Source organism: Cebus imitator, unplaced genomic scaffold (genome assembly GCF_001604975.1).
Source record: "Cebus imitator isolate Cc_AM_T3 unplaced genomic scaffold, Cebus_imitator-1.0 Scaffold28, whole genome shotgun sequence".
Taxonomy (NCBI): Eukaryota; Metazoa; Chordata; class Mammalia; order Primates; family Cebidae; genus Cebus; species Cebus imitator.
Window position 1 is genome coordinate 100,736 of NW_016107343.1, and position 23,752 is coordinate 124,487.

At 43.7% G+C, this 23,752-nt stretch overlaps 1 protein-coding gene and 1 long non-coding RNA gene across 2 annotated transcripts in view; one reads left to right on the forward strand and one right to left on the reverse strand.

Annotated features, from left to right (window-relative positions):
• The window catches only part of LOC108300512, a 91,254-nt gene that overhangs the window by 25,615 nt on the left and 41,887 nt on the right, over positions 1-23,752 (forward strand). The window lies entirely within an intron of this gene.
• Positions 44-11,973, reverse strand: PLET1 (placenta expressed transcript 1). The gene is made up of 4 exons (XM_017523265.2): positions 11,521-11,973; positions 7,543-7,744; positions 4,030-4,097; positions 44-852 (listed from the first exon to the last, which is right to left on the reverse strand). Exons 1-4 carry the CDS (start codon positions 11,702-11,704, stop codon positions 677-679), a joined length of 630 nt encoding a protein of 209 aa, XP_017378754.1. The 5' UTR covers positions 11,705-11,973; the 3' UTR covers positions 44-676.

Consider the following 23,752-nt stretch of genomic DNA (forward strand, 5'->3'; position numbering starts at 1 on the left):
CTGTGTTTTAACTTAACTCACTGAAGACTTATATTTGAATTGAACACACTCATTATTCTTGTTTAAAGTATAATTTATTTGTTGTGACAAAAACGCCTTTCTAGCATCATTTCTTTTTCTGTATTGGCTGCTCAGACATGCTTCATTCCTCTCCTCTTGCCCTTCAAAACCTACTGGTGTGGATAAATGGGAAGCTCAGAACTATTTTTTCTTTCTCCTTTCCTTCTTGAGTCACATGAGTCACAGAAATTCCTTGTAACCTGAGTAGGTTTGGTCAGAAATCTGAGATCATCTTGAAAGCAAGGAAGGATCCTTCCCACAGAAACTCAGGGGGTGCAGGGGAATAATTTGGCAATGAACAAAAGTTGAGATTGGCTGTGGAATTGGCTGCCAACTTGTTAAACTGTTAGGGAGAACTCTAGGTGACTACATTCTGGCCAGATCTAAATGTTTACAAAAAGCGTAATATGTATCCTGAAAGATCCAGATGAACATCTGTGTGACCCATGCCTGCCAACGAATGCCTCCAGGTCTTCGTTTTGGTCTGAAGCAGAGGCAGTAGACTTGCACATTTGAGAATGTAAAGGCTTTATTTACACACATGTCCAGCACCAGCTTGGAACTGAATGTAAGAGAATGCAGTGGAGGCAGAAACAGTTGTTTCCCTAGTTACCCTTTAGAAGAGAAGTTTGCTGGTGAGAAAAGCAAGCAGGATATCAATGGCATCTGTGATGGGGCTGCTGAAGACTCGGCTGGCCAGGCTGTTGATTCCAATATTCTCGGGTATAATCACAGAGAAAGGCTTGAAGACTGAGCTCTGGAGAATCTTGGCGGGTAAGGGTATGATTGACACTGGAAAGACGGTTGAGGGTATGGTTGGCATTGGAAAATGGCATCAGGACCTCTGTTGGGTGGTGGGTGTCCCCTCGAGAAAGGAGGGTAATCTGATGGAATGCTAGAGCCAGATTCACGAGCAGAATTCAATCAACCCTTCTCCAGTGCCAAGTGTTTTCAGAGGAGGGAGAAAGCTGGGGGACACAGAGGGTTAAGTAACAAAAATAAGGAAGAAACACTTTCTACTCTGAAGTCTGCATAGTTCTATGAGATGAGGTGGAGACCTACTGAATTTCTCCAACTGCTGCTCTTGTTGTTGGGGTGGGTAGTCTCCTCCTGAATGTATTCATGTCTTTAATAGATTAGGTTAATCAGTGCAAATATGATCCAGAATGGCACAATTTTATTTTCTTCTTGCTAATTTCAAGGGCTTGTAAAAACTAGATCCCATCCAGACTTGAGGATGGCCATCCCTGCTTTAAAGTTAGTGGAAAGGTGCCTGGCCCAAAGCCCCAACTCTGTTTCTGTGGTTTCAGAGGCACTGGTCAGTTTTATATGAAGAGACCTGATGGCACATTGGTTCTCTGAAGTTAATTCGCAGAGAAGAAGAGGAAGCCAGGCTCATCGTACTGAGGGCTTGTCTGATCCTGAACAAACTGGAGGTTGGTGGGAATACCTCCAAGACTCTGAGTGGACCCTAGAAGGGTCTATAAGGAATAGGTAGAGACCAGGAGTCTATAATTCCAGCACTGTGGGAAGCCGAGGCAGGCAGATCACTTGAGGTCGGGAGTTTGAGACCAGCCTTGTGGGTGAAACTCCATCTCCACTAAAAATACAAAAATTAGCCCAGTGTGGTGGCAGGTGCCTGTAATTCCAGCTACTTGGGAGGCTGAGGCAGGAGAATCACTTGAACCCAGGAGGTGGAGGTTGCAGTGAGCCGAGATTGCGTCGCTGCACTCCAGTCTGGGTGATAGAGCGAGACTCTGTCTCAAAAAAAAGAAGGAAGAGAATGATGAATGACTCTTCCTCCCACCTGGAGGGAGCCTTCCAGTATGATAGCATTGTCTAATCTTATTTGGCATTTTCCCAGGGCCTGGAGCTAACGAGTCCTGACTAGAAACAAACCTTTTTTTTTTTTTTTTTTCCCTTTTTGGCATTTATGGCAGGGAAGCAGGAGCCTAGGAGAGTCAGAGTGACACCATTTAAAAGTCAACTACATCTTGAAAGTAGCAAGCATATTCCTCGTCAGTCACAGCCTATGATCCTGAGATGTTTACGGTTCAGAAAACAGACCGAAGATACCAAGGACACACTCCTAGAACACTGGGAAGTCCAGATGTCCCAATATCCTTAACAATATATACTTTCAAGATAATTATGCTTTGATAGACTTACACACTAAAATGTCAGGGATAGTTTTCTTTACATCAATAAAATAATAAATTTTGTCATGCTGTCAGCCCACCCACACATAGGCACAGATTAGTTCAGTCTTTACATAGACAAGGCCCCACATACAAGAAAAAGTTAAAGACAGTGTTTCTTCCACCTGCTTTCTGAGAACACCCTTCTCTGTAATGGAGTAGCTTTCAACAAAGTGTCTCTTCACTACACTCTGCCACTCACCTTGAATTCCTTCCTGTGTGAGATCCAAGAACCCTCTATTAGAGTCTGGATCAAGACCCCCTTTTCCTGGTAACATTTACACAAGGGTTCATCTTGACAACGGCCTTGAGGAAGAAACTACTATCTGTTTTCTTGCAGAGGGAAAGCCACCAAGGAAATAGTTAAGACATTCATATAATAGTTTCATTAGGCATAACCACTTTACCATTTGTTGTTGAATATAATTCTCCCCTTTGAACACATTTTGCAATGTGAAAACAGGGAGCATGCACGGTGTCTTTCAGTGTCTGGGGGCTCACGAGGACCACCCATTGTTGGACAATGAGAAAGGCTATTGTTTCTTGTTCTCGGTTGAATCTTGTATTTCAAAAAGTCATTCAAAAACAAGGTATTTTTATAGTTTTGATGTAAGTCTAAGAAGAGTCGGAAAAAATGTGATATGGAATAGGAGTCTTCTGTGTGGCCTTAGGCAAGTTACCTATGTTTTTGAATCTCCTTTCTGGAATATTTTTATAAATTAAAAAAAAATTATTAGGCTGGGCGTGGTGGCTTGCGCATGTAATTCCAGTGCTCTGGGAGGCTGAGCCAGGTGGATCGCTTGAGGTCAGGAGTTCGAGACCAGCCTGGCCAACATGGTGAAACCCTATCTTCACTAAAAACACAAAAATTAGCTGGGCCTGGTGGCTTGCGTTTGTAATCCCAGCTACTTGGGAGGCTGAGGCAGGAGAATCGCTTGAACCCGGGAGGCGGAGGGTGCAGTGAGTTGAGATCACACTACTGCACTTTAGGCTGGGCAACAGAGTGAGACTCTAACTCAACTTAAAAAGAAAAATAGAGACAAAGTCTCACTGTGTTGCCCAGGCTGGTCTTGAGCTCCTGGGCTCAAGAGTTTCTTCTGCCTTGGCCTCCTAAAGTGTTGGGATGTGTGAGCCACTGTGCCCAGCCTTAAATTTGTTATATATAGCTCCTTAGAGGGAGGTAAGAGAAGAGAAAGGGAAGGGGGAAGAAGACAGGCAAGGAACCTCCGGGAGGTGCGAGGCTGGGGACAACAGCCTGTGAAACTTCCTGGTGGTAGTGGTGGTGGCCAAAGGCCACTTGAAGAACTAAAGACATTATTGCTATTTCTATGATACCAATCCTTTGTGCAGCTCCCCACCTTCCACCTCCAATCCCTTTAAACCCCCTTTGGTTAAAGTCTACTGTATCCATGAAGGCTTTGTGTGAGTGGGAATTCTTTGTGGAAATTGAGGAAGATGTTTTCACGTTGTGTTTACGTGGTATTGAACAGAAACAGCTCCTATGGAAGCGGCATTTGGAAACACAAATGACCCTGAGAATATAAGGACCCTGAGAATTTGTAGAAATCTTAGGGAAGGGCTTTTGTTTTCCAAAGGGCATGGGACAACAGGTTGGGCAAATCTTATAGAGTTCTCAAGGTGCAGGGAGACTCAACTGATAGCTGAGTGATGTGTGGTAAGAAGACCCTCTTTTCTAGGGAACCCACAAGATAATTTTCCAGGCTGACTGAGTTCACTGCCAGACATGCAAATGGGCTGCAGAGGAACTCACCTTTTCCTGACAGTTTCAGAGTAGAAAGCATAGGCAGGGCTCTGGTCTCAGCAGTGACAGTGAAAGCTCTGTGGAGGGCAAATCAATGAGAGATGATGGTGAGGACCTCATGCGGAATTCACAAGTTCAGCTCACATTTCTGACTTCCCAACCTCTTAATTCCTTTTGTGCTTACTGTCTGTATGGCACAATGAGCAGATCATTAAGTACTGGTCTGCTTTTTATTGATAAGATCCTCCACCATCTTGGTCAACTTCCAGACAACCTCTCCCATTCCCACATCCCCACCATCAGCACCCTGGACTGCCCACAGGCCGGTACACATATCTCTGGTCTTTGTTCATGTCAGTCCCTCTGTCTTAGTATACCTGTCCTGGTCACATCTGCTTGTAGACTCAATGATGACCTCTATGAAGTTTTTTCTCCCTATTGTCACTAAGCCAGGCATGACGCTCTGTTGCACTGACTTGCTAGGAGCCTCTGTCCTCATAGGAGGACCAGCTTCATAAGGCAGGTTCTGTTGTCAACAGCGCCTGACACATGATAGGTGCTTTATGTTCGCTAAACAACCGGCACCACTTGGTCTGTTGTTATCCTAGCGATGAACCCATTATTATAGGAGTCCCTTGTTCGTACATGTGTTAGATAATTAATGAAAGGACACCGAATGTCAGTCACTGTGCCTGGTGCTGATGGGGCAGTGGTTGAGCAAGACAGGCCTGGTTTTCACCCTTAGGTACTTACAGTGTCTTCGGAGGGATAGATTTTAAACGAGTGATCAATTACCTAGGTAAAGAATTGAACAGAGCTGTGATGTTCGCTGTGAAGAAGGGGAAGAAATTCTGAGGGTGAATAACCGGGAGCTTATATTTGATTTGTAAGTTCAGGGACTCCTTTCCCTTCCTTCCTTCCTTCCTTCCTTTCTTTCTTCCTTCCTTCCTTCCTTCTTTCCTTCCTTCCTTCCTGCCCGCCTGCCCTCCCTTCCTTCTTTCCTTCCTTCCTTCCTTCCTTCCTTCCTTCCTTCCTTCCTTCCTTCCTTCCTTCCTCTCTCTCTTTCTCTCTTTCTTTCTTGTTTCACTCTTGTTGCCCAGGTTGGAGCGCAATGGTGTGATCTCAGGTCAAGGTGCAACCTCCGCCTCCCAGGTTCAAGCGATTTTCCTGCCTCAGCCTCCTGAGTAGCTGGTACTACAGGCATGTGCCACCACACCTGGCTAATTTTGTATTTTTAGTAGAGATGGTTTCTCCATGTTGGTCAGGCTGATCTTGAACTCCTGACCTCAGGTGATCTGCCCACCTTGGCCTCCCAAAGTGCTTGGATTACAGGCGTGAACCACTGCGCCTCGCCCAGTGAATGCTTTCTTGAGGAAGTGACGTTTAACCTCAGTCATTTCTATATAGGCCTTGCTGACCTAACCTCACCTCCCCAACTTCATTGTAACGTCCCATGAGTAGGGACCTCTTCCCATCCCTTTTGTGCCCAGCCCACCACTGTGGAGTCCCCTGCTTTCTGCATCCCCCATAATATGTGGAGCAGAGCTTCACATATTATATGCCTACATGGTATAAACAAGCAGGGAGGCCAGCATGTTATCACGGGTGTGCAAGTTTCAGAGGGGTCTGGAGACCACACCGTCAGTGGGATTGGGCCATTTGTCTTGCAGATGGTCACTGTTTGGTCTTTCATCTCTTGTTGCATGGAATGTGGAGGCTTTAATGAGGTGAGATGAAAAAGTCCTTCCCGTAATTAGCCTTGGCTGGCTTCTAAGCAACTGCTGTCACATGGAGGCTGGATTGTCGTAGCTCCCTTTGGTTTCCACTCTTGCAGTCACTCTGTAGGCACAACAGTCCCTCCTCCAAAGCCAATTAGGTCCGACCAGGCCCAGCGCGAGGAGAGAGAGGGAAGGGTGGTTTGACAGCATTGTCGTCATTACCAGATTCCAGAGACACGGCTGTTCCAGCTGACACAGCCTGCAGGTCAGACCAGCCCTTTCAGTACAGAATGGAATCTGAAAGCCTTACACACCTCCCAACATGTGATTCCTAAAGTAAACCTAATGACAGATCCCAGCTTGGAGGAAGGTTTGTCGTTAAAGTCTAATGCGATTCTAGGTGACCTTACCTCAGAATCTGAGTGTGTCCATTTTGTGTGACACTAGAAGCCAGTTTTATTAGACAATCATCATACTTTCTGTTAGCGAGCCATTTCCAAAATGAATCCATGTGTTAAAAAATGGTTCTCCAGTTTGAACGTAGGGAATATGAAACAAAGAGGGTGCTCAGTTTTTTCTGAGGATATTGGGCATAAGCAGTGTGTGTGTGTGTGTGTGTATGTGTGTGTAGAAAGGGGCTATGTGTGGGAATATGGTCTGGTGGGTGTGTGTGGTGTCTGTAAGATATGTGTGTAGTGTGTATATGTGGTATATGTGTGGTGTGTAGTGTGTGAGTGGCATGTGGTGTGTGTTGTGTGTATGATATCTGTATGGTGTGTGGGGTATATGTGTGGGGTGTGTGTGTGGTACCTCTATGATGTGTATGTGTTTTGTATGTGTGTGTGGTGTGTGTGTTGTGTTGTGTGGGGGGTATATGTGTGTTGTGATTGTGTAGTGTGGTGTGTGTGGTATGTGCGGTGTATGGTGTGTGAGTGGTGTTTGTGCGTGTGTGTGTTGTGTGTGATATTTATGTGGTATGTGTGTGTGGTGTGTATATATTGTGTGTATGTGGTGTTTGTGGTGTTCATGTAGTGTGTGTGGTATGTATGTGTGTGGTATTTGTGTTGTGTGTGGTATGTTTGTGGTGTGAGTGTGTGTGGTGTGTGTGGTGTTTGATGTCTGTGGTGTGTGGTATATATGTGTGTGTGGTGTCTGTGGTGTGTGGTATGTATGTGTGTGTGGTGTGAGTGTATGGTGTATGTGGTGTGTATGTGGTATGTGTGTGTGTGAGGTATGTGGTATGTTTGTGTGGTGCATGTGGTATATATGTGCATGGTGTGTGTGGGGGTGTAAGTTTGTGTGTGGTGTGTGTGTGGTGCATGTGGTATGTATGTGCATGTGGTGTGTGTGGCATGTATGTGTGTGGTATGTGTGTGTGGTATGTGTGTATGGTGTGTCATATGTACGTGTGTGTGGTATGTGTGTGGTACATGTGGCATGTATGTGTGTGGTGTGAGTGTGGTTGTATGTGTGGTGTGTATGGGGTGTGTATGTGTGTGGGGTATGTATGTGTGTGAGGTGTGTGGTGCATGTCTATGTGGTGCATGTGGTATGTATGTGTGTGTGGGGTGTGAGTGTATGTGTGGTGTTTGGTGTATGGTGTTGGTGTGAATGTATGTGTCTGCAAGCTCCTATAGATGGAAGGTATGTATAGTAGAGCACTGTGAGATGGTAATGACGTGCAGCCGCTGAGTTCTTCACATCACATCTGGATTGTATTTTAAGTCCTCCTAGCTCAGTGTATAACTGCATAAACCCAACATGAAAATTGTACAGCCCAAAGCAAAACAAGCTAGGTTCTTACTGTATCTCCACTTCAGTTATGTTCTCAGATTCAGGAGATTGCCACTGTGCCTCTAAGACTGTCATGTATTGATCTTTCATGTAATACGTGGAGTTGCTGCGGCAATTTTCATCTGCTCTTCGCCAGAGGCCCACTGAGTCACCCTTCTTGTTCAAGGCTTTCATGACCACAGCGTAGACACGGTCATCCACAGGAACGAATACTGGGAGGGTATGATGAAGAAACAATCAGCCATCTGCTCCCTGTGAGCCAAGCTCAAGGGATGAGGGGAGTGAAATCAAAACAAAGCGTGAAACAAGAAAGTTACAAAGAGAATGTACAATAGTACAGCCTCATTTCTGTAAAAGAAGTTGAAAGTCTGGAAAGAGATCCATCAAGATATTAACTGTGGTGATTTCTTGGTAATGAGGTTACAGATCATTTTAATTTTCTTCCTAGTGCTTTTTGGTGTTTTCCAAATTCTCTGCAGTAAAAGGCAGACAAAAGAAAATCTATACTCAGCTCTGGTTTTGCTACACATGAGGGGTGAGTTTCTGGGAGTGAATCTCTTTACCTCTCTGAGCCAGGGCCCATTTCTCAGATGAGAGGACAAGTCTGCTTGGTCCTCTTCTCAGGGGCAGTGTGGGGACGGAAGAGATTGATGCAAGTGGTCAGGTGGTCCAAGTAAAAGCAAAACCCTTTTCATGGTCCCAGAAATACTGATTCTCTTGGTCTTTGTTGTTAGGGTGTGGGAAGGAGTGCCTTTGAGCCACAGGTGCCCTAACTCCTTATAGGGTTACCCCAAGTAACTTGTTAATTCCACTTGTTAATTTCAGTCTTTGCATATGTAATGGAGAGGGCATTTAGCAACAATCCTGCATGATCTGCACGTGTACCCCAGAACCTAAAGTACAATTTAAAAAAAAAAAAGGAGAAAGTATCTGTGTCTATTTCTTCCCTTAGGAGATCTCTTCTGAGTGAATTCCTCAATGCTAGGATATTGTTCTTTCCAGGGCCCTTTCAGCCACCCAGAATTTCTTTAAGGCTTCTTCTTAACAAAGCAAAGCAGATTGATCATGTAACACAAAAGGTTCAGACAGTAGTGTTTCTGAATTGTGACTCTAACACTTAGGAGCAAGTCATTTCACCTCTGAGCCTTGGTTTCCTTATTGCTCATCATTCACTCCACAAATATTTCTTGTGTGCCCACTTTGCACCTGGCCTGGTTCTAGGTCTGGGAATAATGACATTATCCTTCATTATCCGAGATCATGATACCTATCTTGAAAGGTTCTGGAGGATAAAGAAAAGAATGTGAAGATTTTAATACATGGTGAGTACTGGATAAATTGCAATTGTTATTATATGGCTATTTGCACACTACAGTTCTGTGTTCTGTAGTTTTGCCAGTCAAGATTGGCTGATTCAGATCCCACAGACCTTGACTTTCTCAATGAGCATCTGATATCTGTTCTAGATCTGCGTGTCTGGTACAGTAGAAAGTGAGCGGAGACAGTCATCAGTGTCAGCTCTGCATGGATATGCCCTGTTCTTCTGCTTTTCCCCTTCCACTCTGGTTTAAATTCTCTTTCTCCCCTCCTAGGCACCCATATTTTCTGGATTTCTGGCCTAAGGTTCTTCTCCCTTCAGGCAGCCTTGCAACATGAGGCAGCCAGGCCAGATTTCCTTATACAACACGTCCATCAAACACACTCCTGCCCAAACCTTCAAAAGGTCCTTCCTCCTAGAGTGTGTCAACATTTCTGTTTTTATATTTCTGCCTCTGGCCTTTGATTATAGTATCCAACACATGTTTTTTAAGACTGTAAGAAATTAGCCTCAGCCTGCTGTTTGTATATCCACTCTAAGGGCAGCCAGGTTTGACCTTTTTCTGCAAATGCCCCTGCCCCTGATCCTAGCTCACATCTCGCTGCCTGTCTGAAAGCCTGCCTTCCCTCTCATCATACGCCGCATCCCCACTTCCACTCCAATGGCTTGTTTGGGTCCCACCTCTGGACCAATTTATCCCTTTTTTCCTCTTATTCTCTCTCTTGTTTTTCAGCAGTTGAGTTCTTAATCATATAATACTTTGTGCTATGCACTGTGGTTTCATCTGTGTTGGTATCTGGACAGCCCAGTGTTGGGCCTCTGGAGGGCCCTAAGTAACTACTCATTGGTCGATTTTAAAAGTCATGCATCCCATGTTGTATAGTGCCCTTAAGGCTTAAAGTTCAGCAAGAAAAGCAGGCAAATCACATCCCTCTTGCCCACAGAAGAAAAAAATGGCAGATGCTTGCTCAGCACAGTCTTAATGTAAATGTCACTGTGTTAAGGGTTTCTTTCACTGACATCAAAACAGACCCAGGGAACCTGTTCTAAGAAATTGCTTGAGCTACAGTTGTCTCTTGGGACCTGCCAAGCCATTTATGCACGCTTTACCGATATTGACATAGCCTTGAAATTTAAAAGAATTTCAAAACCAAAGTAAGGAAAAGTGACTGCTCAAGTCTGAGACCTATAGACCGTGAGCGTGGAGATCACCCTGGTGGTCTTTGCAAAATTTGGTCAGACTTTTAAGAAAGGCAGGATAACACAGTACATATGAAGACAGGTTCTGAAGCTGGAGAGCCTGGCTGGACAAAAAGCTGTATGAGTTCTGGCTGTGCTATTTATATTCAAATCTTAGCTATGTTACTTATTAGTGCACATTGTTAACGTCTCTGTGCCCCAGTTCTTGTCTGTAAAATGATAAACAGCATTTACTCCTAAAACTTGCCCAGCACATCGTAAGAAGTGTTAGCTCTCATTACTAGAAGGAAGAGGTGTATAGTGGTTAAAGGCAGGGTCTCTGAAGCTGGAATGCTGGTTCGTATCTTAGCTTCTCCATTTAAGCAGCTCCGGGACCTGAGTAAGAGTCGCTTAGCAATTTCTGTCTCTCTTTCTCATCTACAACATGGAAACGATAATGATGTCTCCCTAATAGGTCACTAGTACATGTAAACACCATATGAAGTATTATTATTATGAAATGAATTAGAAAGCATATTCCTTGACTTGTAGATTTGGCTGATTCAAAAAGGGATGTATAAAAAATACCTACTGGACACCTCTAAGAAAAGCAAAAGACTAAGATTCAAGAGCCAGTTCTGCCACCTCCTAGCGGGGAGACTCTGGGCATGTCATGTAATTTCCTTTGGCCTCAGGCTTCTCATACATAAAGTGGGTTAGTAATACTTTCCCCGTGTAGCTCATTAGATATTTTTCACCCACAGACTAAATGCAGTATACAATCATCCCTGGTGGCATCATGTTGTCAAATGGATATGAAAAGATTACGCACTGGAGGTTGGGCGCTGTGACTTACACCTATAATTCCAACACTTTGGGTGGCCGAGATGGGTGGATCACTTGAAGCCAGGAGCTTGAGACCAGCCTGGCCCACATGGAGAAGTCCCGTCTCTACTAAAAATACAAACAATCAGCCAAGGCTGGTGGTGCGTACCCATAATCCCAGCTACTTGGGAGGCTGAGGTATGAGAATTGCTTGAACCCAGGAGGCAGAGGTTGCAGTGAGCTGAGATTGTACTATTACACTCCAGCCTGGGTGACGAAGTGAGACTGTCTCCAGAAAAACAAAAACCAAAACAAAAAGAGAAAAGATTACACACGGGAATGCAATGATTATGCCTTAAAATGATCAAAATGCCCGTTTTACTTAAGTCAGAGAATTTGCTCTAAGTGCTCTCTTGCCAGGGCCTCAGTAATCTGGGGGTTGGGGCTTTCTCACTCCTGTGGCTTGAGTTCACAAGGGACATGCAGAAGTATTACCCCCAACCCACTCTCTTAATTCTTGTTCTTTCTCTTCCTTTCCTTGCTTCCCATTTGGCTCAGAAGACACATGTCTTATATAACTGAGAGTAGCAACAGAGGAGTATGTTCTGAAATTCTAGTTAATTTCCCCCGGAACAAAGGACAGCAGAGAACATGGCTTCTACTCACCAGAGTAGACTGTGTTGCTTTTGTAGATATATGAACTGGCCTTGATGCCTAGGGTGACGGTGTAGTACTCATTAAAGGTGAAGCAGTTGTTACTGAGCCTTATGAAGATGGCAGAAGAAAGCTGGAGACTGAGGCACAGAAACAGCCCCAGTGGCCGCAGCAGTATGGCATAGAGAACTGCCATGGTCCTGATTTGTTTAGAAAGTGCTAGGCCTGGAACTGGGCAAAACTGACAACTCACCTCTTGTTTATATGCCACATCTCCTAGATGGAGTCATAGATGCAAATCTTTTCCCTGCCCCTTCTGAATATACATTGGCTTCTGGAATTTGGCCAAAGACATCACCAGGACTGAATCACCAGTCGCCATTACCTGTCACTGATGATTTTGCAAATTGCAGTTTTGTTCAAGAAGGGGAATGTCTTAAATATGGTTTTCTTTTACTCAGGTCAGTATCTGCTATTTGAAGAAAGCCACCAAGAAGACGTAAATACCAGCAAGTGAAATTCAGAGTTGTGTAATCATCACATACCTGGTTTGTTCAGTAGCTCCACTCTTCTCACTGCAGGAAACTCAGGGACAAAAACCTTGTTTTCCTGGATTACATACCATCTTCCACCCATGGCCAATATGGAGAAGCCACAAATCTACTAAAAATACAAAATATCAGCCAGGCATGGTGGTGCAGACCTGTAATCCCAGCTACTTGGGAGGCTGAGGTACGAGAATTGCTTGAACCCAGGAGGCGGAGATTGCAGTGAGCCGAGATCGTACCATTACACTCCAGCCTGGGCGATGAAGTGAGATTCTGTCTCCAGAAAAACGAAAACAAAAAGAGAAAAGATTACGCATTGGAATGCAATGATTAATCAAACAAGTCTCCAATCCCCCATTCATTTAGTGACAAACATAGAATGAGAAAGACTTCTGGACTTATATCTGCTTATATGTTATTTATTTATTTGGAAAGAAACAGCTTAGGTCTGTCTTGTTCCTGACACATTCTTCCATAACACCATAGCACAAAAAAATAAGAAAATATGCCTTTTCACATCTCCCTTCTGAATTTTATGACTTACTCACTGAAGAAGAGGAAAGAAATATGCCACTTTGTGAGTAGAAAGAAAAAACACGTAGAATAGAATCAAGGGAATATTGACTATGTGTTCCTTCAAGAGAAACATGTGCAGAATGGTGGCATAAAATCAACCTCTGAAAAATCAACTCCTTCATTTAAACAATGAGAACACTAGCAAAAAGATGGTCAAAATACGTTTTTCAGAATTTTTGAAGTTAACCAAATGCTTGCAACAATCTGGGAGCATTTATTTAAGAAAAATTGTTGAATACCATTAAGAACCATGAGCATTATGGCATTTTAAGTAGCCCTAGTCCCCGTGTAGTTCATTAGATATTTTTCACCCACAGACTAAATGCAGTATACTTCATCCCTGGTGGCACTATGTTGTCAAATGGATATGAAAAGATTACACACTGGAGGTTGGGCACTGTGACTCACACCTGTAATTGCAGCACTTTGGGTGGCCGAGGTGGGTGGATCACTTGAAGCCAGGAGTTTGAGGCCAGCCTGGCCCACATAGAGAAGTCCTATCTCTACTAAAAATACAAACAATCAGCCAAGGCTGGTGGTGCACACCCATAATCCCAGCTACTTGGGAGGCTGAGGTATGAGAATTGCTCGAACCCAGGAGGTGGGGGTTGCAGTGAACCAAGATCGTATTATTACACTCCAGCCTGGGTGACGAAGTGAGACTCTGTCTCCAGAAAAACAAAAACCAAAACAAAAAGAGAAAAGATTACACACTGGGATGCAGCCCACTTTCTTAATTTGTTCCCTCTCGCCTCACCCTACCTCCATGAGGGCCTTTGCAACTGTGGTAACTGTGAAGATCAGCAAACTAGCAGTCAAGTGAAGGAAACAGAACAGTTGGAGCTTTCCAAAATCATCAGTTAATGACTCTGGTTAATTTTTATAGTTTTTGTAGAGTCGGGGTCTTGCTATGTTGTCTGGGCTCTTCTAGAACTCCTGGACTCAAGCCCTTCTCTTGCCTCAGCCTCCCAAGTGCTGGGATTACAGGCATAAGCCACTTTGCCTGACTTCATGTTTTTTAAATGTTCAGTTTTCAACAAAAATTATAAGATATACAAATAAACAAGAAAATATGGCTTATAAAGAAAAAACATCCCAGGTAAACAGAAACTGTCCCTGAGGAAGCTCACATGCTGAACTTAACTGGACATAAACATTAACTCAGCTTTATAAATATGTTCAAAGAACTAGAAGAAATCATGTTTAAAGAATTAAAGGAAAGTATGAGATTGATGTCTCACCAAATAAATAATAGTAATAAAGAGATAAAAATGATAAAAAGAACCAAACAGAAATTCTGCAATGGAAAAGTACAATAACTAGAATTTTTAAAAGTCACCAAAGAACTCAACAGCACATTTGAACTGGTAGAAGAAAGTATTGGCGAACTTGAAGATAGGTCAATTGAATACATTTAACAAAAAAAGTGCAAGACTTGTATACTGAAAACTATAACAAGGCGCTCAGGATAGTCAAAATGATCTTGAAAAACAAAACACAACAAAGTTTGAGGACTCATACTTTCCAATTTTAAAATTTACTGTGTAGCTACAGTAATCAAGATAGTGTAGTGTGGTAGTCATAAGGATAGACATATACATCAATGAAATAGAATTGAGATCTCAGAAACATACCCACACATTTATTATTAACTGGGTTTTGACAAGGGTAACAAGACAACTCAATGGGGAAATAAATGGTGCTGGGATGACTGAATATCCACATGGAAAAGAATAAAGTTGGAGCCCCACTCATACCACATACAAAATTAACTCAAAGTGAATCAAGGGTCTACATGTAAAACTATAAAGCTCTTAGAAAAAAAATAGGTGTAAATATTCATGACCTTGGTTTAGGCAACGGTTTATTAGACTTGATTCCTGAGGCAAAAATAAGTAAAGAAAAAAAATAGATAAATTGGACTTCAAAACTAAAAGCTTTTGTTCTTTGAAGACCACTATAAAGGAAATGAAAAGGGCTAGGTGTGGTGTCTCATGCCTGAAATCCCAGCACTTTGGGAGGCTGCGGCAGGTGGATCACCTGAGGTCAGGAGTTTGAGACCAGCCTGACCAACATGGTGAAACCTCAGCTCTACTAAAAATACAAAAATTAGCTGAGTGTGGTGGTGTCTGCCTGTTATCCTAGCTACTTGGGAGACTGAGGCAGGAAAATCACTTGAACCCGGGAGGCAGAGGTTGCGGTGAGCCGAGATTGTGCCCTCCACAGCCTGGGGACAGAGTGAGACTCTGTCTCAAAAAAAAAAAAACAAAACAAAAAAAAAACAAAAAAAAACCCTCAACAACAAAAAGACAAATATCTCAATTTAAAAATGGGCAAAGATTTGAATACTTTCTCCAAAGAAATGTACAAATGGTCAATTGGCATGTGAAAAGATGCTCAACATTATTAGTTATTAGGAAAATGCAAATCAAAGCTTGAATGAAAAACCTCTTTACAGCTAGAATTACTACTATCAAAATGACAGGTAATAACAATAGTTGGTATGGATATGAAGATATTGAACCTTATGCATTTCTGGTGGAAATGTAAAATGATGTGGCCACTTTGAAAAATGGTTTGGCATTTCTTCAGAAAGCTAAACACAGAGTTACTACTAATGCATGTCACATGCCTGCCACAGAGTCAATCCTCCAAAAGAGGAAGGTTTTATCGCCAATGGCAAGTATCTGTGCTAACTCGAGGGACAAGAGCAACCAGGGAGCTGAGGGCAGCTGGAGAAGTTTTACTCTCATTTGTTTACCCACATGTTAATTTATGAGCTAATTGGGTTGTGCCTCTGGCTCTTTGGTTCAGCATTGTGGTTGTTGTGCTTTTGAATATCCCAAAGTGAGAGTCCCTGTGCTTTAGGGATAGCCCGAGGTCAGCTTTTGAGCTGATGCACCATTATTCTCACTCCCAGAGGCCTCACAAATTCTCAGAGAGAGGAAACACACTATTATGTATTACATTAAGAATTTTCAAGCAGGACTGGCCCCAAGAGATAATTTTAATCTAACTCCCTTATTCATGTCTGAGAAAACTGAACACAGAAAAATTAAACAACTTGCCCCAGGCTTAAGAACTACTTAGTGGCAAAGCCAGGGCCAGATCCTGGCCTCCTTTCCCCTGGCTGGGGATTTTCTCCACTGGGCAGCTCTAGTATCTAGTGAATATATGCACGCTTTGCTTAGCATTTCAGATTCAGATGTATTCCAGATACAACACATTTTAATTTTAATACGCCGTGTGTATACTTTGTGGTACGTGTGGGACACTTGCCTCATCTACTTACAGTTGATAGCACTTGGAGAGAAGTTTATCACAAAAATAGTTAATTGTTCTATCTTTGCTCAAGACTTTTTGTTGATCATATTTGTGTCTTCGTTTAATCCAAAATTGCGTGTCAAGAGCACAGCTGGATCTGCACTGTGCTTTACTTGTGTTACCTCGTTGGCTGGCCATGCTCAGCTGACTGGGGCTGGGCGGTTGAGCTGCTCCAGGTCACATGGCCTTCTGGGATAATGAGGCCTGCTTTATCGCAACCGTTGCCAAACTCCAGGCTAGCAACTATCTTGATAAACTGTTTACCTGTTTTCATGGAATGACAGAGATGAGGGCAAAACTATGACATGTTTAAGAAGAAAGAAACATTTGTTCAGTTTAAAGGTCTGCCTTTTATTTTTACATTATAGCTTTCTGATGTTTTGTTGTTCTTTCATGAAATTATGGTCATTGTAGATTATAGATGGTAGATTTTCCCCTCCTTCACCTATTTATTTTTTAAATGTCTTTATTTAACAAAATGAAAACTTGACACCTATCTAGGTGCCTAAAATTCAAAGTCTTGAAACCAGATATATAAAAAGATTTACTTTACATCGTAACTTCTAGAAATGCCTTGTATCACTGTGGCAAAAACCCGGAATTTCTGGCATTTAAGCAGGAATAGGTGTTCAAGAAAGGTGTTCACGGACCCCTTTCTTACTGAGTGGGAGGTCAGATCTTTTAAGCTCCTTTTCCCAACGTTAGAATCAGTCATCCCTCCAAAACTGGAAATTTATTTCATTTATTTTAGGCAGAGATCAGTGTTGAGGGAACTTAGTGGTTGAGTGAGAGCACGGGTTGGTGGGTGAGACAGTGAAATCCGATAAGAGAAGCCAGGACTCAGAGCTTCCCAGTCCCCAAACAGAAGAGGAATGGAGAAGGTATCTCCAGCTGTAGAAGAGGAAGGTTTGGACACCCTATTTACATGGCCAGTGTGGCTTCTTTCTTTGAGAAGCAAGAACTCTCTGCTTAAGAGGAAACCCACTGTAGGAACCCTGAAGAGAACTAAGCACGCCCAGGTCAGTGACTGGAAACGAGTGGCTCTTCCTCTGTCCTGCTTAGCTACACTTAGAAATTTTGTGGAAAGACACAGCATAACAGTTGACTGCATTGCTCCTGCTGCCATATATATATATATATATATGAGATATACTGCAATGTATATATTGCAATATATGCTGTGTATATATGCATATGCAATATATGCAATATACACACACGTATATAGAGATTATATACACATGTATATATGGATTATATATACATATATATTATATATACATATACATATATAAACACATATATACACACATATATATTATATAATATATATTATATATACATATACGTATATATATATACACATATACATACACACACACACACACATACACACAGGATGGTTTAATGAGTGCAACATGAATTGGAACAGGCAGGATGAGCTGTGAGTTCCTGTCGTGGTCTGACAAGGATGTGATGAGGACACCTTTCCAGGAAAGTTCAAGGCCATGTGCTACTCACAGGAAATTCCCTCAGTTAAGTTCTTGAAGAGTGGATTGATTTTCTAATACCTGCCTTATTCAGGTAGGATTTGTATCAGCTTACAGAAAAACAAGATTTAAAATGTAAGAAATTAAGGATACAGGGAAAAGAAAGGTAGAATAGGATGAGGAGAGAAAGGTGGGGTTCGTGATCACGGGAATGCTTGCTGGCGTCTCTGTGTTGGTTCTGTTGTTGCAGGCTCTGGGAGGAGGAGATGAAACCTGTTCCCTTAGAGGCGTTAGTGTCGTCAGGTGTTGGTGTCGTCAGGTGTTAGTGTCGTCAGGTGTTAGTGTCGTCAGGTGTTGGTGTCGTCAGGTGTTAGTGTCGTGTACACTTTCAAGGGATGGCCTAATTATTTACAACGAGGCTCCTGAAAATCAGCCCTGAATCCAGCTTTCTACCTTCAGTTTTCAATATCACTCAATTAATTGAGTCACAGAAACAGCTTTTAATTCATTTAATTCCTTTCCATGCTTCTAACTTCTGCCATGCATCTTGTGACCTGTGATTTTTCCTTTTGCACTGATTTGATACTCTGTAGTAGCACCTAAATATCGTTACTTATACCATAGCAACTTCTCTTTCTTATCAACAGAAACAAACAACAGTGTCTACACTCCTGAAAACAAATAGGCTCTATTTCTAGCCTTGTGAACAAATGCAGTTTTGGCACTTACATAAATTGTTATTGATACATTAACTTCAGAATTATTTGTAGTACTGCTTTCTCAGACATATAAAATCATATTAATGATTTTAATAGCAATCGATATTAACATTTATTAAATACCTGTGGTGCTTCAAAACCTTCAGTTGGTCAGCACTTAAGTTCTTTATATCAACCCCAAAGCATCATAAAAACAACTTCTTTTTTTTTTGAAACAAAGTTTCGCTCTCGTCACCCAGGCTGGAGTGCAATGGCGCAATCTCGGTTCACTGCAACTTCTGCCTCCCGGGTTCAAGCAATTCTCCTGCCTCAACCTCCTGAGTAGCTGGGATTACAGGCACCCACCACCATGCCCGGCTAATTTTTGTATTTTTAGTAGAGATGGGTTTCACCGTGTTGACCAGGCTGGTCTCGAACTCCTGAGCTCAGGCGATCTGCCTGCCTCGGCCTCACAAAGTGCTGGGATTATAGGCATGAGCCTGTAGGATCCAGCCCTACAGGGTCCTTTGAGCCCCTCTCTGCTGGTGTGGAGATGAGAAACTGTAGAAATAAAAGACACAAGACACAGAGACAGAGAAAAGAAAGTGTGGGCCCAGGGGTCCACTGCCAACCAAAGCGTGGGGTCCGGCAGTGGCCCTGTATCTGCACACTCTGACTTTTACTGAGTACAAAGCTGGGGGCAGGTAGGTAGGGCATGGCGTTGGTGGTCAGTGATAGGGTCAAGTACATCATGTGTCATATAGGTAGGGACTCAAGACTTTCTAGTAGCTGAGATGAGGTAAGGAGCATAACGTGTCAGCACTTTTCCATACTTGTCAAGAAAGGAGAAAGACATTAAGATTTATATTACTTTTACTGATTATCTCTTCTAAGAAAAAAGGAACCAGGTGCAGCGGAACATGAGAGTGGACATAACGTGACCACTGAAGCACAGTATCACATAGAGACAATTAAGCCCTGGGATGTCTGAGGGTCTACCTGACAGCCGTCAGACCTACCGCAAGAGCTTGGAGGAGTGGAGTTTTCTCCTAACTCCTCCTGTGAAGGAGACATCTCTGACATCATCTTCTTCCCCAGCTTGCTAAACAGCGCCGGTGCTGCTGCAAAGTCAAGGCGCCCTCCAGCAGCCCTTACATGGGCGTGACAGAGGGCTTACAGGGTCTTGCCTTAGGGTCATTCCTTTCACAACGTCACCCCAGGTTCACACTTCAGGACCTGAGAGGCATTAGTAAAGGAACTAAGACCACCTGTGAATAACTAAGACCACCTGTGAATAACTACTATGGTTATATCTCTAGTTATTTTCTTCTTCATTATTTATATGGGAATAGGCTGAGGCTTCTGACTCCTGCCTTAGCACTTATGGGGTCTCCCCCACACATGAGCCAACGCGCCTGGCCCATAAAAACAACTTTTTTTTCCCATTTATTTATTTTATTGCATTTTAGGTTTTGGGGTACATGTGAAGAACATGCAAGACTGCTGCACAGGTACACACGTGGCAGTGTGATTTGCTGCCTTCCTCCCCATCACCTACATCTGGCATCTCTCCCCTTGCTATCTATCTCTCCCTAACTCCCCAACCCCCACCGTCCCTCCCCTATTTCCCCCCAACTGACCCCAGTGTGTAGTGCTCCCCTCCCTGTGTCCATGTGTTCTCATTGTTCAACACCCGCCTATGAGTGAGAACATGCGGTGTTTGATCTTCTGCTCTTCTGTCAGTTTGCTGAGAATGATGGTTTCCAGGTTCATCCATGTCCCAAAACAACTTCTAACCTCAGGAAGCCTATACTCCAATGGAGTTCAGAAAATGTGAGCAGCCTGACGTCAAAAGGGAAATGTCATGATCCATGCCAGGAGGAGGATCCATGCCGCAGGGAAGAAGTCTGTGTGAGTGGAGGAGAGCAGGATCTCTGAAGCTGGTAAGAAAGATCCGTGTTTGTGTCCCGGTTTCTCCATTTGCTACCCATGTGACCTCTGACCAATTTATGCGACTGCCCTATTTCCTTATCCACAAAATGAGGATAATGACAATGCCCACCCCATAAAGCTATTGGGAGCTTTTAACGACATATACCTATGGAGCATGATGGCTGGAATAGAGAGAGTATTGAATCACTGCTTGTTTTCCTTCTTATTATTATGATTGGAGAGATTCCTCAGAGGTGGTGTCTGGGAGTTGGCCACATCTCCCCCAGAGGGGATTTCCAGGTTACACAGGTTTCTCTCCCTCCTTGAGCAATGGCAGGTGAGTCAGGGTTGCATGTACTCCCCTCCAGCTCCGGGATGTACGCTGTCCAGCTGGTTACCAGCCTCCACTGCATCCAAGGAAAGGTGGAACTGGCTGAGGGTAGGTGGAAAAGAAGGGCAACAAATTCCAGTTTCTTGTGAAACTTTGTTAATATGAGGCTCTTATCTCAGTCTGCAGAGAAGAAACAGGGTGGGGCCCATGTATCTGAATGTCTCCACTTGTACGTAAAATATGATTAGCGCTGAAGACCTAGATGTCTTCAGTTCTGGTGCTTTTCCCCAGGCAGGAGATGAACTCTCCTGTTCCTAGAACCACTTTTGGAGGTGACAAGTTGGCTTCAACCCAGAGATTCAGTGAGGACAGAACGGAGGGCAGGGTGTTCTTGCCCTGAGTTCTCTGCTAATGAGCTAATTCTGGCTCTTCACCTTTGTTTGGCATGAAGTTTACCAGAAAAGGGCATCCTACCTTTATCCTTGGTTTTCTATACCCTTGCTACCTTTCCTGTGTTTTGTAAACACAGGATGGTGTATTTAGCTTTCTTTTGCTGGAATTATTTTCACCCCATGTTCTGTGTCTTCCTTGTCCAGAGGAAATTATCTTCTAGCCTAAGGAGCTCCAGAGAGGATGTGCAGGGGAGGGCCATGTTCTGATGCATGCATTTAGCTGTGTCGAGCAGTCCTCCTGTTTCGCTATCGTCTGAGAAAATTCTCTTCATTCTGTGGGCTCCTGGGCCTGGGCTTTCCTTGGCTTGTCTCATGAACCTGCCTCTTGGTCCCTTTCATGTGGGACCTTCTGTGTTTAGGGTTTGTAGGGGAAGGCCACTGGAAGGTGGGTGGGAGAAGAGGCACCTCCCAGGAGAGGCTGAGGCTCACAGAAGCTCTTGTCCACACAGGTCCATATTGATTTATCTTCTAATATACTTTGTTTGTTTGTTTTGAGGGTCTCCTTCTGTCACCCAGCCTAGAGTGCAGTGGTGCCATCATGGCTCACTGCAACCTCCACCTCCTGGGCTCAACTGATATGCCTGCCTCAGCCTCCTGAGTAGTCAGACTACAGGTGCATATCACCATGCCTGGCTAATTTTTTTTTTTTTTTTTTGTAGAGACAGGGTTTTGTCATGTTGCCCAAGTTGGTCTCAAACTCCTAGTCTCCAGTGTTCTGCCTGCCTCAGCCTCCCAAAATGCTAGGATCACAGGTGTGAACCACCATACCCGGCCTTCTAATATAATTTGGATATTTCATGGATATTCCCTGTCTTGATCTACCTTAGGAACTTCCTGGAGGCTTGTGCTCAGCAAACAGAGGCTGAGTAAGTGCAGGACTTTGAATATGGTTGTGCAGAAGAGTTGTGGCTATTTGTGGTGACATTGGCCTCAGGTCCAGCATTTAGATTTAGCTAGCAGACATGCCTGGCAGCTAAACTGCCAATGTCAGACCAAACTGCCTGGCCTGACATTGCCAGGCAGCTTAGCGTATCACGGCTCTGCTTAGAAGCTGCGGTGTCAAGGCCTCACGACCATACTCTTCCACCCTCCAGTATATTGTCCACCTCATATTCCTCCATTCCTCAAGCATCATTTCATTTTTAATGTCTGCCTTGTAGCCCCATTGTGAAAATTAATCAATATTTATTTTGAGGGCCCAATATGTGCCAGGCGCTGTGCCAAGCTTTAGGGCAGGGGCATAAAGACCAGTTATGATTTCTCATTTTAAAAATTTTAATTTTTTTGTAGAGATGGAGTCTTGCTATGTTGCCCAGGCTGATCTTGGACTCTTGGCCTCAAGTAATCCTCCTATCTGGGCCTTTCAAAAGAATTACAGAATGAGCCACCATGCCTGGCTGATCTCTCCTTTTGAATGGCTTTTGGTTAGTGTTGAGAGGCAGGTTCATAAACAGGTTAATTTAAAATAATGGGTAAATGCTAAGATAGAAGTAAGCCTTAGGAGTACAAAGGAAGGGAAAGAATGCTTTTTGGAGTAAATGGTAGATGAGCTGTTCTTTTTTATCTTTCTTTTTTTTGAGACAGAATCTTGCTCTGTTACTCAGCCTGGAGTGCAGTGGCATGATCATAACTCACTGCTTAACTTATCTTAGACTTCTGGCCTCTAGCAATCCTCCTGCCTCAGCCTCCCAAAGCACGGAGATTACAGGTGTGAGTCACTGCACCCATCCTGGATGAGCTGTTTTGAAGGATAGGGGTAGGTTGGGGCGGGTGTTCCTGGGAGAAAGAAATGTGGGGTTACAAAATAGTGTGATGTGAGCAGGGAGCAATTAAAAGGTAATATTCAAGAAAAAGAGTGACAGATGCTGTTGCTGGCTAGTGAATAGGGACCAAATCATGCTGCATCTTATAGGTCATGCCAAGCATTTTGAATTGTATTTGTAGGCAACAGAGTTTTATTTTTATTTTTATTTTTCACCAGGAGGTGAAAAAATTTTATTTCACAGTTGCCTTTAAAACCACAAAGATACTATTTTCCTCATATAAAAATATTAGTACTTGGGGAGGGGCCAAAACTGCCAACTAGAAACATCTGTGGTCAGAGGCTCCCACTGGGAAGAACCAAAATGGCAAGTGAATCCTGCACCAGCAACCGAAGTATCCGGTTCTCTCACTGGGACTGACTCAGCAGTTGGTGTGACCCACGAAGAGTGAAGAAAAGCAGGGTGCGACACACTACCTGGGAGCCAAGCAGGGAGAGGGGAGCTCCCACCCCTTTACGTAAGCAGTGGATAGTGATCACGCTACCCTGCTGGGAAAATGCACTTTTCCCACAGATGTGCGAAGCCTACGGATTAGGAGATCCCACTTGTGAGCCACGCCACCAAGGCCTTGGGTCCCAAGCACAGAGCTGTGCAGATTCTCAGCGGCCACTTGGCTGGAGACTGCCTAAGACTACTGAGTTTCCAGGGGAGTGGGGGCAGCCATTATCACTGCAGCTGGCTGCTGCCTAAGGTGACTGAGCTCCCCAGAGGAGGGACAGTGGCCATCACTGCAGCTCAAGTCTCCCATTTTTTCCCTGCTGGTGCCGGGGAAACTAGGTGGTTTTTTTTTTTTTTTTTTTTTTGAGACAGAGTCTTTCTCTGTTGCCAGGCGCCAGGCTGGAGTGCAGTGGCGCGATCTCGGCTCACTGCAACCTCCGCCTCCCGGGTTCAAGTATTTCTCCTGCCTCAGCCTCCCGAGCAGCTGGGACTACAGGCATGCGCCACCACACCCAGCTAATTTTTGTATTTTAGTAGAGATGGGGTTTTTCTATGTTGGCCAGGATGGTCTTGATCTCTTGATCTTGAGATCCGCCAGCCTTGGCCTCCCAAAGTACTGGGATTACAAACAT